At 43.1% G+C, this 15,956-nt stretch overlaps 1 protein-coding gene across 1 annotated transcript; it reads left to right on the forward strand.

Annotated features, from left to right (window-relative positions):
- Positions 1 to 1,541: 1,541 nt before the first annotated feature.
- On the forward strand, positions 1,542 to 15,742 carry fam76b (family with sequence similarity 76 member B). The gene is made up of 10 exons (XM_083646997.1): positions 1,542 to 2,034; positions 3,781 to 3,845; positions 3,962 to 4,016; positions 4,184 to 4,339; positions 4,442 to 4,623; positions 7,438 to 7,488; positions 7,626 to 7,703; positions 7,857 to 7,992; positions 8,101 to 8,202; positions 14,587 to 15,742. Exons 1-10 carry the CDS (start codon positions 1,945 to 1,947, stop codon positions 14,674 to 14,676), a joined length of 1,005 nt encoding a protein of 334 aa, XP_083503123.1. The 5' UTR covers positions 1,542 to 1,944; the 3' UTR covers positions 14,677 to 15,742.
- The last annotated feature ends 214 nt before the right edge of the window (positions 15,743 to 15,956 follow it).

Consider the following 15,956-nt stretch of genomic DNA (forward strand, 5'->3'; position numbering starts at 1 on the left):
TAAATCTCTCATACCAATGGTTTAATGTAGGCTATGTGAGTGAGTGAAATCAAGTGTGTGAATGCATGCGCACTGTCATTTCATTGGATTGGATTGGGTTGTGGCGGGAGGTTTTTTTTTTGGGGGGGGGGGGGGGGGTCATGGCTCAAAAAGGCTGATAACCACTGGTCTATGGATCCGGTGGTCCGTCACACTGCAATGGTGACTTTCTCCCGCTAGGGGGCGGCATTGAAAACAAATTGGGACTCAACACTGTAATGTTGACTCTGTGCCGCTAGGGGGCAGCTGGATGCAATACACACACCACACCTATAATATTCCTATAGCCTATGTAATTTCCTATACAATTGTTATATGGGCTTGAACTGTGTCTGTGGTGCACAATTAGACTTACTGCCTGGCCTCGGTAAATCGGTCTGAATGGTCCAAGTACCCCTCGAATGGTTTAATCTGTTAACAAGGATGCCGAAAAGAAACTGGGAACTTCCAGGCACTTCGCAGCTATTTGCTGCGCTTCAGCGTCTGGTGTGTTTGCACCGCTGCTGTCTTTGTGCCGCTACGGGGCAGCATTGACAATGAATGGGACTGACACAAGTCAAGTCAAGTTTATTTGTATAGCACATTTCATATCATACATAGAGGCAATTCAAAGTGCTTCACATAAAATGGTTGACAAGAAAATAAAACAATAAAAGAAGAGAATAAAATTGACGCTTAAAAGCATCACAACAAAACTTTAAGAAAGAGCATAAAAAGTGCATTAAGCAACAGGCGCACACACATGATTGGAAAAATGTCCATACCTTTATAATAGTTGGACTTGAGCCTTTATAGGCCACACATATCTCCTAAAAAACAACTGTCAACAGGTAAAAGTGACGGTAAACATAAAAGTATTTTGTCTATTTTTAAAAGTAAGTAAAGTTGGGGCAGATCTGAGGTCTTCAGGCAGTTTGTTCCAGCTGGCAGAAGCATAGTGGGTGAAAGCGGCCTTCCCATGATTTGATTTGATCCTAGGGACAGTTAGTAAGCCGGACCCTGCTGACCTGAGAGGTCTAGACGGTTCGTAGCATGGGAGCAATTCAGAGATGTATTTTGGGCCTAGGCCGTTAAGTGATTTGTAGACTAGTAACAGTATTTTAAAATGTATTCTATGACACACAGGCAACCAGTGTAAGGACTTAAGAACTGGAGGGTGGATGCCTGGTCGTGTCCCTTTTTTAGGGGTTTTGCCCTTTACCATAGGGTTTTACCGGTATGTTCTAAAATATGTTGGCAACTTGGCACATGCCAAGTATGCCAAAATAGAGTATGGATTTTGAAAAGTTTGATTTGATAGTAGATGTAACCTTTAAAAAAAATTGGAAACAAACTCGTCTAGGTCATAAATTACAAGTAGCCTACAAGTAAACTTTGAATTCAGATCATAGTATTCAGATCCGTGATTGGCTGCATAGTTCAAAATGTGAATCCCGCGGACGGATGTTGTGTCGCGATAGGTTTTCCTTTCTTCTGGACCACTTCCGGTTACATGACGACGGCGTCGATACAAAAAGAGAGAAGGAAAACAGGAAAATAGCTTTCTTGGCAAGAACAGTGGAAACTTTATATAAATAGTCGCGTTTGAAGTAACGATCACTTCAATGCCAGCATAGCTAACTATCGATCTCAAGTCATTCTGGTCCGCCAACGCGTCAACAGACGGAGATCAGAGATATTTGGAGTTTTATTGTTCTTCGCCCAGCTCGCTCTGCTCTAGCTAAGCTATTTCTGGGCTACCTAACGCTAACTAGCTAGCTGCAAGCTAGCTAACGTTAGTTGCCGATACTGTGCTCTTAGCTCTTGATTAGCTCACTGCTGGAAAGGAAATAGCAACGTTAAGCCACCCAATTTGTATCTGGGCTCTGCTAGCCTGTTTAGTTCGGTGACTTTTGTCCGGCGAGAATGGCATCATCGACGGCTCTGTACGCCTGTACGAAGTGTAACCAGCGGTACCCTTTCGAAGAACTGTCGCAGGGGCAGCAACTGTGCAAGGTTTGGGAATGTGTGTGTGCGGGTGATTGCCAACAAGACACAGCTCGTCAGTAAACCTTGCCCATATCGTCCATAGGATTTAACGCACAGAATGGAGGAATCTGCGTTGATATTTCCGACTGTCCTCTGTTATATCGGGATGCGTTGGTGTCCCGCCAGGCAGTCTACGTGCGTCAGATTATGTAACAGCTTTTATCTTTCCAACCTGGAAACGCTAATGCTGTGATGGTAACCTTGTTTAGATAATGCCACAAGGCCATTCGTTTCTGATTGTTAACATTAACGCATTAAATCCACATATTTTTCAGATTAACATATATGTATTTGTCTATGAGACGCTGTAAAACCATATCTTGGTCGAAATTTCCATTACTATGCAGGGATTTTCAAGTTTCGTCAAAATACCAACTTGTTGCTCTTGCAGTGTTTCAAATCTCGAATTGCCTTTGTTATGCACAGACGATTGTAAGGTGACGTCACAACAACAACAAATCCCCCAGAAATGCGGAAGCCCGCAGCAGTTAACTAGTCAAGCACACTTCAGCAGGCTGGAAGCTTGATGTCACATGGGCTTAAAGGCCCGTTCTCTGTGTTTCAGGAAAAGTGTCCTCCCTACTAATTTTTTTTACTTATGTTTTTAAAACAATTACTCGTTTTCACTAATGGAGCCCAAACAGTTGGCAAAAAGCCACAAAAGGCTTTAGTATTTAGCATGTACCAGTTTTGAGCAGAGACTTATGGGTTTGAGCGACTTGAAACCTCATCACACGTGAGGACGTGTACTACACGCCCTCACATGTGATGAGGTTTCACGTCGCTCAGCCGTGTACACATTCCTTTTCATTACAACTTCTTCATAGACGGATTATGACATGACGGGCCTCTGGGCCTGGATGCGTAAAGGTACCCCCTCACAGCGCACATACACACAATTAAGGTCAGAATAATAACTAAGACATACATTCACCTGCATCTCAACAGGATTTACAGCACAGCCTCCAGAACACTCAGCCAACAGCACAATGACAAGAAATAAATTCACCTGTATCTCAATAGAAAATTAACTGTTTTGTCCACTAGCCAAATAGTGAATGTTCAAATTTGACCAGCCACTCAGATTTGCTTCACTCACCAGCAAAAACAAACAAACAACGCTAATCTATTGAATAGATCAGCGTTGTTTGTTTTTGCTGGTGAGTGAAGCAAATCTACCAGCCACTTGCATGTTTTACCAGCATTCGACTGGTGGCTGGTGCTAATTTTGGGCCCTGTTCAAATAACACAGGATTTACAGGACATGTACACTCAATTAAAGCCAAAAGCACAATTCAATTAAAGCCAAAAGCACAATAACCCTCTAATTGACCATAAACCTATTGAACATTTTGTCAAAAATAAAGGGTTGGCGGCGGTGCCCTAAGGGCTCATTTCTTCTCAGGCCCGGTAAGATATGCGGTGGTGCTGCAAAGAGGCTCTGGGTTATGGGCCCCCTGAGCTCCTGGGCCCAGGCCCGGTAGGCCCATTCGGTAATACATCCCTGCAACTCTTGCTCACTTGCACTGTGCTCTCAGTGACGCTCTTGCCTCAAATCTCTTGGATTTGTCTTTTTTCTGTATGCACAACCAATTGTGAGGCGGCTGGTTTCTGCTGGCTCCATTTGTAATTGCATAATTTACATGTCAATGTTGTTTGCAGATGCTCATGAGAGAAAAAAAAGACTAATATTTATTCCTTTTGTTACCATAGGAGTGTCGCATCGCACATCCAATAGTGAAGTGCACATACTGCAGATCTGAGTTTCAGCAGGAAAGGTAAGACTCGTCGACACTGGTTGCACTGAATCTCAGCGTGTATTTATCCTGGTATGGTGACGTTACATTTGTGTCATTTGTCTTTGCCTTAATGGTGTGATATTTTCCCTTTACAGTAAAACAAATACAATCTGCAAGAAATGTGCCCAGAACGTCAAACAATTTGGGACAGTGAGTGATACATTTAGCTTGTTTTCTCTTTAAACATTATGTTAAAATGTTAACTGCCGTTGTATTTGGCTATTCCAGTTGTATTCAGTACATTTGTTTAAAGTCAGATTATGTTGAAGTAGTTTTTTCCCCACATTAATGTTTGGTCTTTTGTCTTCCCCTTACAGCCCAAACCCTGCCAGTACTGTAACATCATTGCAGCTTTTATAGGGACAAAGTGCCAGCGTTGTACTAACTCAGAAAAGAAATATGGACCTCCGCAGACCTGCGAGCAGTGCAAACAGCAATGCGCCTTTGACCGCAAGGAGGAAGGCAGGAGAAAGGTATGTACAGTATATACCATATACACACATAGTATATAACCACACAGACTCTCTCTCACATGCTCGGGTGAAGTTGGCCTAACAAGCGCTCTGTTACATTAGGTGGATGGGAAGCTGCTGTGCTGGCTCTGTACTCTGTCCTATCGTCGTGTCCTGCAGAAGACCAAGGAGCAGAGGAAGGGCTTCGGCTCCTCCAACTCCTCCTCCCTGAACGAGAAAGATCACCACTCCAGACAGCACCATCACCACCACCAACAACACAGACACAGCAGCTCTCACCACAAGTAGGTCCTCCTGTTGTGTCTCATTGCTCCCATAGTTCATCTCTGCAGCTACTTAGGCCCTGTCCACACATATACAGATATTTTTGAAAACACATTTTCCTCTTCCATTTTCAAAAGTTCCTGTCCACACGACAGCGTTCATGTTGCGGAGCATTTTCCGCTCAAATCCCATTATTTCCTATGGCAGGGGAAAGATTCCGCAGTCACCGATGGCTGTGCAGCGGATCGTAGATCCTCGCCCATACTTGGAAGCGCAGAGTGCAAAATAGTTCAACTTAAGCGGATAAGAACAACACTCACTTCTCACAAGAGGACATGTCACCTTTGGTTGTCTGGCAACAAACTCTGCACTCCACTTAGTTTGTGCCACATTTTTTTCCAAAAGTGAGCCGGATTGCGGATTTTTATAGCGCAAGAGTAAAGAAAGAGAAATACAGCAAGGTTAACTTACAAACACGTACTTAAACCTAACAGTACTGACTACACATAATGCTTAGTTCACACAGAGAACCTACGCCTTGCCTTGCCTCAACCCACGCCTATGCCTGCAGACCTTGAGCTGGGCGTGAACCTATTACACGCTTTTGCGATCACACCGCACGCTTATTCCACGCTGAACCTGAGCCGAGTCACAAGCGCCTCTCCTCTCTCCCGACTGTATTTTTTCATGTGTGGTCCCGAATTATCATAGGTAAAATAAATCGGATATATTTAATGTTCTATTGATGCTGGATATGTATATACTGTTGTAGTAACTCCATTTTATTTTGAAATTCAGTTGACTTTGCCATTTCCCACGGATATTGTCGCGTTTTTCTTTCATGGCTTGACAGAAGAAGCCTGCCTGCACGCGCCTTGTCGGCTTGAAAATAGAACTCACGCCTAAACGATAAAATCGGCAAGGCACAGGCAAGGCGTGGGTACACGCAGGGTTCATGCTCAGGCGCTCAGTGTACACAGCCTCGTTGACTAAAACGGACGCCTATTTAAAAGCGTGGGTAAAGGCAAGGCATAGGCCAGGCTTGGGTCGCTGGTGTGAACCCAGCCTAAGGTAGTAGGCCCATAGGTTGAAGGTTCCTGACACATGCTCAATACAAATAAATGCACAAGGTGAGGTTATGATGTTGGTGTTTTCAAAAAGTTAAATTTCACCTGTCCACAAGAATACATAAAGAAAAATCTCCACCTTGGGAGGAGTTTTCCTAAAAGGTAGAGATTTGTCAAAGACCTAAAACACAGTTTGCGTGTGGACGAAAGGCCAAAACACATCGAAAAATCGATCTTTAAAGAAATACCCATGTACCTGTGTGGAGTAGGCCTTAAGCCCTAGATATACTCCAGACTTGAGGCGGAGACAGACAGCTGCGGACATCACGGACATGTAGTAGTTCTGTTTATACTCGTTTGTGGAGTCGCGGATGAGGATGTGTGAAGAGAGTGGGGGAGAGAGAAGCAAACCTAATTGCAGATCTCAAAAGCAGGTAAACCACTGTGGGATTAGTGAGAGAGTTGCTAAAAGGAGAAGAGAGCAATGAGTGATTAGCCTCGAGCAGAAGTGTAGTTTAATGTACAGCGGGTAATCAGCCTCTGCAAAGAATATAGCCAAATTAACCCATTGAATATCTAAAACTAACTTCAGCGTGGTGCAAAACACCTCTCTTCAAATCCAGCATCTGTTGTGGTTTTCCAGACCGTGCGGACATAAAAAATGTGGGTACACGGTTGTCTGCAGAGAGCCTGCGGACCCTGGTGGATCCGCAAAGTGTAACTCAGGCTTTAGTCAGTCAGACTGTTGATGTTGAATGTAGGGAAGTGAAAGAATTTGAAGTAGGGCTGTTCAATTTAGCCTAAAACTAAAATTGACGATTTTTTCTCTCAAAACTCGATTTTCGATTTCGATTTTTTTATACTATTATACTTCTCTAAAAATGTGTTGCCCTGCAGAGCTCTTTTTCCCCTTTTTTTCCATAAGTGACAATTTACGCTTTTTACTCTGAAGGCAGAACAACCCAACTTCCTGTTTTAGCTTGCCGCTGCTATGCTTAACTTCCTGGCTGTTGCTTGCTAACTTGACACTGGTGGATTTGCGTGTTCCTCCGTGACATAATTATATTAGCAGTGTCTAAGCGACCACCCGTGCTCGGAGTTATATCTGTACTAGAATAACACAGTCACAACAGGAATGCGTGGAACTGCGATAGCAGTTAGGGGGAAATTCAGACACACAGGGACAGGTGAGTCAGCTTAGGCTGCTAACTTACAGCCATGAATACAGCCAATCTATCAGTACTCGTGGCCTCACGTGTTGTTTTGTTATTATGTGAACTGTAAAGGCAACGTTTCATCGTCCGGTGATAACGTCTGTGTTCGTGTGCGCATGTGAGTGTTGTGGCAATCGTTATCTTGTAGGCTACAGCCCGCAGTGCAACAAGCTGCGCTCAGTGCTCACTCTGTGCTTTTTGGTCGGAGGTGTTGAAATAAGTCCATTGCGCTGCTGTCTTGAGTTTAGTAGCCAGTATCACAGCCTCTAGAGAGACTTTACAGCGGGGAGAATAAAGTAGCAGCATGCGTACATGAGAGAGAGCCCCTCCGCCTAACGTAATTACCCTAGTTGAAGTGTAAATCGATTTTACGATTTTCGCGTTTTTAACATCGTCCTAACTAATTAATTCGATTACGATTCAAAATCGATTTATCGTGCAGCTCTAATTTGAAGAGAACATTTTGTAGGGAGTTGCTAAAATGCTGTACTGTATGACCTGAAAAGACTAGTATTACTGATCTAGCCAACTAACAGCTAACATATCTTTACAGACTGAGTGGGAGCTTGAGTCCAGAGCAGGAGCAGGGACTGTGGAAGCAAAGGTAAGACAAAAAGAAAAAAACTCTACGAATCACATCTTCAGCTTCTCACTTGACCTGTACAGCGTATTTCGGAAAACGGTAGATGGCTGGAGTTTTTGGGCCAAAGTTTTCACATTGCTGTTTGATTTTCTTTGTAGCCATAAATCGTCTTCAATCCAGAAGGAGACTCCAAAGAAGAAACCAAAACTGGAGATGAAGCCATCCAATGGGGACAGGTATGAGAGGGTTTTCAGCAACACCACAAGTCTGGCTTTCCTCATTTTGTTTGTTGCTTGATATGTATAAGATAATATTTGCTCCCATGGGTTGACTGCACAGTTCAGTATTTGACATGTCTTCTCCCTCTCTCTGTCCTCTTCTCCCAACAGTAGTTCCATCACCCAGTCTATGGATTCTGGTGGAACCGACAACTTCATCCTCATCAGCCAGCTGAAGGAGGAAGTGATGTCACTAAAGAGACTCTTGCAGCAAAGGGACCAGACCATTCTAGAGAAGGATCGCAAGGTAGACTGTCTGCCTGGCCTGACCCCTAATTCATATAAATTAATTAAAACTGCATTTCATGGCTCCATGAAATCAGTTTGATTGATCGATTATGCCTTTCTCTCCTAGCTCACTGAGCTCAAAGCAGACTTTCAATACCAAGAATCCAATATGAGGGTGAAGATGAACAACATGGAGAAAGCGCACAAAGAGGCCATGGAACATCAACAGGTAAGATATAACACAAGTACACCTGTCATGACATGAAAATGCTCAAATGCCCAACGACAGTGTTACCTACACCACTCATTTCACGCAGTATTCCCTGCTACTCATTCATGAGTTGAATGTAACGGTGGATAAGAGGCAAATGTTTGCCATGAAGAAAGTGATCCTGTGTGTCATCGTCTAATACTGTAGAAATGCCTACAAACCGCTAGCATAAATGGCTTGCAGATTCATTGACTATGTTTACATGCACACAATATTCCGCTTTTTGCCCATATTCGGAAAATGACAATATTCCGACTAAATGAATAATCCACTAATATTCCCGTTTACATGCAGCCGTAGCTCGCCCTCCCCGACACGTGAGGGAGGGGGGGAGAGAGGGAGATGCAGGTAGGCGGAGCCGCAGAGTTTTTCTGTTGAGAATAAACAGAGCAGCACTAATTCTTACGAGCATCACTTGGTCCATTTCAGGAGCTTGCTGCTGAAAAGTTTGGTGTTGCGCATCCAAGTCTTTCATACAAAGTAGGCTAGTAGCCTGCGTTATTACCTCGCAGGCTCGCAAGCATTGTGGACTTCCGTGGGCACTGGGCACTATAGGCTACTCTCTCTCTCTCTCTTTAAATCGATGTTTCTCATCTCCTCCCGATCAGAAATGTCGGCTTTTCTTTGTGCATGCCAGAGATGATGGATTATATGATTATATCGCCTGTTCTAGAGCTTTCTAGCACACATCAGTTGACCACAAACAGGCAACATGCGTCGCAAACTGCGGTAAAAACCCTGATTGAGACCCATATTCCGAATGCGCTGTATAAATGATCAAAGAATCCTCTGAAAACCCGAAGAATACTGGAATAACCCAGATGTCTTAATCGGAAAATGCTAAATTCGGAAAAAGGGCAAATTCAGAAAATGCAACTGGAATATGCTGTTTACATGACCCATATCAAATTCAGAATATTGTCATTTTCCGAATAATAGTGGAATATTGTGTGCATGTAAACGTAGTCAGTGTTGGTGTCGTAACTGCAGATTAGTATCATTCAATATTGTAGAAATGCAAAGGAAATGTACAGTATATAGTACCTTATTTTGTTTGAAAGTTCCACAGGTTGCCTAGGCAACACCCTGAACCTTTCCTCAAAGCGGTGCAGGCCTTAAACCAGGGGTTCCCGACCTTTTTTGGCTCGTGACCCTACTTTGATGTCGCAAAAATCTAGGGACCCACGACATTCAAATTCCGGTACACCATCGATAATGTCATCAGTGACATCATCAGTGATGTCACATTCTTTTTCCCCACAGAATTCTGACTTTAATCTGAGAATTCTGACTTTAATCTGAGAATTCTGACTTTAATCTGAGAACTCAAACTTTTTTCTCAAAATTCTGACAGTAACTCGGAATTCTGACTTTAATCTCAGAATTCTGACTTTATTCTCAGAATCCTGATTTAAAGTTATAATCTCAAAGATTTTCATAAAAAAAAAAATTAAGAGTCACTCACAATGTTGATTGAGGCTATGGTCTATTGATGGAAGCCTTTGCAGTATATAGTGACATTATGTGACATTAGTAATGTCACATAATAGAGAGCCGCAGGAACGAGTCCGGAAATCATCGATGCTAACAGTCCTGGTTCTTCATTGTTTTTGCCTATGGGAGTTTTGAATGGGTTTTTGGCGCGATGCTTCTAATAATCTCTCTGGGCAACGCTGGCTTAATCAAACGCGAACCAGTGTTTAGTAATATCATCTTCACACACGAGGACCACTTTTATGAGTTTTTAAGCTTTTACGTGCCGTTAAAAGGCCGGCTAGCTAGCAAACGGCTAAATGAGACTACACTGTTGGAGTCGATGGGGATATATACGTCAATAATGTCACCACTTCAAAGGACCAACACAGAAATTCTCTTTCCCTCACCTGGTTCAGCCCCGTTCAGCCCGGGGTAATCAGTGCACACATCAACAACAGTCCAGGTTGAGTGCTGACGTGACGTGGAAGCCTATGCGACAGTGTGTAGTTCTGGATTAGTTTAGCTCGAACTTTTTACTTCTAGGGCTCGCATTTACGCTACAAAACTCATGAAAGTGGTCCTCATGTGTGAAGATTATCCGACTGAACTCTGGTTCGTGTTCTTCTGGGCAATCTTGCGTTGCCCAGAGACCGTATTTGAAGCATCGCGGCAAAAACCCATTCAAAAATCCCATAGACAGAAACAGTGAAGAACCAGGAAGTCTGGGACTACAAAAATACGTCATCCCTGCGGCTCTCTATGCAACACTGTTTGGATGTCACCTGCAATTACCACTCATTGCCATAGGTGTCACCCAAGAGAACAAAGATGTAATCTGAGAGATTATCATTTTAAACTCAAAACTAAAAAAAAAAAATCTCAAGTGACCCAAATCATCTTCGGTAGTATTAAATTGTGTCTGGTGTAAAAAAGAATAAAAATAAAGAAATTTCAATGGACCCTATTTGACTTCTAGGCGACCCCACTTAGGGTCGCGACCCTAAGGTTGGGAACCACTGCCTTAAGCCCTATTCGGACGGCATTTTGTTTTACAGCAGGATGTCATGGTCAGACCCAAATAGTCTATCTACTCTGGTCCAGTTACAACTTGTCTTTGTTTTTGCAGCCATGCTGGATTGTCACTCCATCTCTGTAATTTGGGCGATGATTTAGGCCAGATCTCATATCCCGTGTGAATTTGCCATTAACATTGCAGATGTCCTCAGTTACTTAACGCACATTGCCTGAAAAACGATGCTTTCAAATAGAGCTTATGAGGGCATTTCAGTTCCCAAGGACATGACTATTACAGAATGACATCCATGTCATAAAAACCATTCCATAACATAACAGAATAAAGCATGATCATGTGTTATTTTTCAAAATGTGTATATGATTTACATTATTCATCTGTGTCTGCTGTGTCCTGCAAAGTACACTTGCGCTATAAAAGTCTATTTGTTAAAAGTATCGAGCTACAGTTCTGGCCACAGTCACACTGCCAAGTCATCAAAAACACATCCAGAAGCCCTCTAGACAGACAGGTGCCAGACCATTAAGACACCAATGTACTGTCTGTCATGCTGAAGAGCAGCCCATGGTCAAAATATCACTTTTGGTCTTCAACTGAATTTCCTGCAGTGTGAGGCTGTGAGCCAAACTGTGTGCACTTATGGCTCATTTCCACCACATATAACAGCACAGTACAGCTCTACTCGACCTGGTCTTACTCGTCTCTACTTGATATAGACTCTGTTTCCATAGCAAGTTTACTCGCCCTTGCCCACACCTGGTCGTCATAGCGACTGCTTATCTGTCCTCCGCCCATAGCCAAAGTAGCCTATAATGTATAACGTTAAAATTAAATCCATACACAGAACTTTTAAGCTGGTTATGAAATACTGGTGCTTCTAAATGACCTACAGTGTACATGGGCAAATGTGACAATCGGCCAGGAGAATGGATATCACTTTGTTTTTACTCAAACTCGCATGCATGCGCTGCGCGGGGGACGGGAGTGCGCTACGGGGAGAAGGGAAGCCAGCCCACTACCCCTGGCGGCAACTCACCAGGCAAGACCGCCGCTTCACTAAACCCCCGCCTCCGGCCTAGCGGAGCCGACGTAGCACACAACTACAAAGGGCTTCCCGAGGAGCTGACTTTTTCTCTCTCAAAACAATTGAAAACCACCGTCATGTTAAAGCTGAGCAAGGAGATCGATTTTATTTAACCAGAGCTGAACGCAGCAACACAAAAGACTGATGGAAATAACAGAAGAGAGGGTAAGCCCCACTAAACTGGTATCCAGCATTGACAGTAGATACAGTAAACACGATTCTGCCTGACCAATCAGTCGTCTGCAGTGTTTTCATGTCACTGTGTGGTACCGGGTCCACAGCGCTGGAACCTCAACAAAGCAGGGACCAAAACTAGCACGTCTCAACCCGGGCTGTCCACATTTTTGATCGGTGGAATGAGACATTAGATTAGAATACGCTCCTAATGGCTTCAGTAGTTTCGAGTTTGACCATTAAGGCTGTGGTTTTGTAATATACTGTCATTGTAATTCTGTACCATATTCATCGTTTATCTGGAACACGCACTGCAAACCATGCAGGAAACAATGTTAGGAATATCAGTACATGGACACTCCGTAAACAACTTGCGTTTCGCAGACGACATTGACCTAATGGAAGACAGCTGGGCAAGCTTGCAGGAGAGTCTGGATGTGACTGTGCAAGGGGCGGCGGCGGTAGGACTGAAGATTCACGTTGGGAAGACAAAAGCGATGGTGTTTGGAACACCTGAATCGGATACAAATCTGAGAGTAGGTCCAGATGAGATTGAGACTGTGGAAGAATTCATCTATCTGGGCAGTCTGATTATGGCAGAAAATAATTGTAGCAAGGAGATTAGACGCAGAATTGCACTCGCTTCAGGCACCCTCACTGGGTTCAACAAGATATTGAACAGCAAGGACATAAGCACAGGAACGAAATTGAAAATAATAAACACATGAGTATTTAGTGTGCAATTATATGCATGCGAAACATGGACTCTGCACAAAGACTATCTTCGAAGACTGGACGCTTTCGAGATGAGATGCTACCGGAGCATATTAAACATCAAGTGGCACCACAGGGTGACCAATATAGAAGTGGTAAACGGAGTGAACCCCGAAAGTAGACTGTGGCAGATCTTAATGAGGAGGAAGATGGGTCTCTTTGGGCACATTTGTCGCATGGACGACCACCGACTCATGAAGACAGCAACATTTAGCATGACTGGAGGAACGAGAAGAAGGGGCCGCCCTCGAAGACGCTGGATTGATGACATCAAGGAGTGGTCTGGCTTGAGAATGGAGGAGCTGATCAGGGCAGCGAGCAACAGGCAGGAGTGGAAGAATCGTGTTCGTGATGTGGCCGACACCAACGGGCAGTAGCCCATGGAGATTAAGTCAAGTAATTCTGTGCTGGACGGGTAATCTGTTCAGCCATGGCACTAAACACTATGCATTTGCCAGCTGTTCCAGTTGTGTTGAACAATCTAACTGGATAGAGCCAGCCCATGTTAGCTGGCAGCATCTTGTAATGAATATAAATTAATGCATTGAAATTACAATTTCCTTCAGTTAGCTAGTCTGTCTACAAAAAATTGAGTTTGTTTGATAGTGTTGGTGATTTTAAGATTTCAGGTAAATGTGTGTGCAGCAGTTGGCCAATACAAAGTGGTTAGCGTTGCTCAGGCTTTTCATACATCCTTCCCCTGATCCACTGCTGCAGAGTTCCCCAAACTTTTGAGTAGCCAGTCAGATTGAAAAAGTAGCCGGATCATGTTCACGCCGTTTGTTCCAGTGGTCCTTTTCCCAATTAATAAACAAACCTCAAATATGTATCGATGAGTGTGACAATTGAAATAATACAAATAAACATTCTTATAAAGGCCCAATGCTCAATTTAATTCTAAATAAAACAATATCCATCTTGCAAAACCCAAACAGGCAATGTATATTTGCAAGAACAAAGAAAATACTAATAACTGTACGCAACAGGATTTGGAGAGATTGTGGTTGGTAGACCCTGCTTGGACCCTCTTGGGGGGTTCGGGGGCCATGCCCCCTGTAAGAAAAATGTGTACATTTTAAACTAAAATGCATGAATCTGGTTCACTTTGAGAACCAATTTAAGAGGCTAGATCAGGGGTGGGCAATTATTTTTCATGGGGGGCCACATGAGAAACCCAGATTGTTGCCGGGGGGGGGGGGGCGAACAAATATTGTCATGCCGTAACCCAGGTACTTTGATGATAGATATTGTTTTGTGATGTCACTCAAGCAATTGTGATGTCTTCAGTGATGTCATTCGAGCAATTGTGATGTCATCAGTGATGTCATAAATCCTTACTGGCTGAGGCTATATACGTGGTGGAAGCACGGCCAGAGTCTTTTTATTTACGTCTTCAACACCAAGCCAGTCTATTTTCCACTTTTTCGATAGTGGAAGCGGCGACTTCCTTTGCCTTGACTGTCGTCTTTTTTGCTGGGGGTGATGTTTGTGAAGGCGCAGGATTTTGGTTGCTTTCTTCAGTCGTCGTTATGTTTCAGTTTTACGACAAACTGCGACTTTCTTGACTTGCAGGTTATCTTTTAAATGGACAAACATGATGTGTACTTAATGGCACAATTCAAATGGGATCAAAAAATTGTCTCTCGCCGTTCACCACCACTCATATTTTTTCCTGACTCTGGCTGAAGCAGGAAGTGCAGTAGGCCTGACTTTGGCTCTGTATATCCCCAGGAGCCTCAAGAGGGCGCCAACAACAAGAACATTATAGTAATTTCTAACTCTTTACCATTTATTTCCACAGGCTAAGAACAGAGAGCTGATGAAACAAGTGGCTGCCCTCTCCAAGGGGAAAAAGTTTGACCGGACAGGAAGTTCACTGCTCTTACCCTAACAGCCGGTAACAACACAAGAGTGGCTTCATTGTTGTAACACTGTGAACGTCTCCCTCCTGTGTTTCATCAATCATTGCCATCGACATTGATTACGTTCTTGATTGGTAAAGCCAGAGACCATGTCGTACATGGAAATCAACAGTTGACTCAAACCAAGAGAAACCATCCTCTCTACATGTCAACATTTCTTAGATAATTTATGATGGCTTCGCCACTGGCTGGAATGTGATTTTGGGTGGAGTGGAGGATGAAGCCCTTGTTTTAACACTGCCGGGCCAAAAAAAAAAAAAAAAAAAAAGCATGGTGTGCATATGTGGATAGCATTCTGTTGACTCCATGTATCCAGTTGATTTCTATGGATGCAATTTATTTATTCAACTGTATTTCTTAGCTTTTGGTTTCCTCACAACATACTCAGAGAATCTCCCACATTTTGGGGTTTTCTTCAATAGCAACTAGTTATATTTTTCTAAATGGATGTGAGTATGGAAGAGAAGCGCTCCTTAATGGAGACCCTGTGCAACTTTACAATGTATGCAAATGTGGGAAGGGTAACCGCAGAGTTACAGCAGTAGAGAAGTCTCTCCGTATCAATCTGAAAACAACCGATGAACATTTTTTAAAGGCTGTTTGATGGAGAGACACCTCTAGGCTGCCCTCTTTCTCACTGTGTGACAGCTGTAGTGCTTCGCTGTTTCTCTTTAGTGGAACGATTGTAATACTGCATGATTTTACTGCCATATACCGGTTGGCATTGTGGTCTCATGTACTGTAATGTACTTTTAGACTTCTTCCCCCCCCCTCTTTTAATTCGTTTTTTAAGAATCACTTGTAAAGGTATTGCTGGGGTCAGCCATTGTATTTAAACTATTGCTTGTATCTGTTTTAGTGAGTATGTGTAAGGTAAGGCCAGTTGAAATTAACACATCTGTAGAATATGCTTTTTAAAGGAACACACCTTTCACCATGCATTATTGAGCTGGTTTCATACTGTGGCGTACAGGATCACTTTTGTACTTTTTTCCAAACCCAATGTTTTAAAACTATTAAAACTGGCTAAACTAATGTCATTGTTGTTTTTTTATTGTTTTTTTTTTATTAAGCACAAGGTTATCAGGCCACTACATGACCTTCAAATCTAGTTTTGGTGAATAAATGTTTTCCATCGCTACCTGGCTATTGAACTATGCCAATCCCCCAGTCAGATCAGAGATGTTTGATCATACAGCCTAACACACTGTATACAGCAGTCAACTGTTGATACAGTATACAACACATG

The sequence above is a fragment of the Poromitra crassiceps genome, assembly GCF_964638095.1.
Source record: "Poromitra crassiceps genome assembly, chromosome: 1".
In the NCBI taxonomy this organism is placed as follows: Eukaryota; Metazoa; Chordata; class Actinopteri; order Beryciformes; family Melamphaidae; genus Poromitra; species Poromitra crassiceps.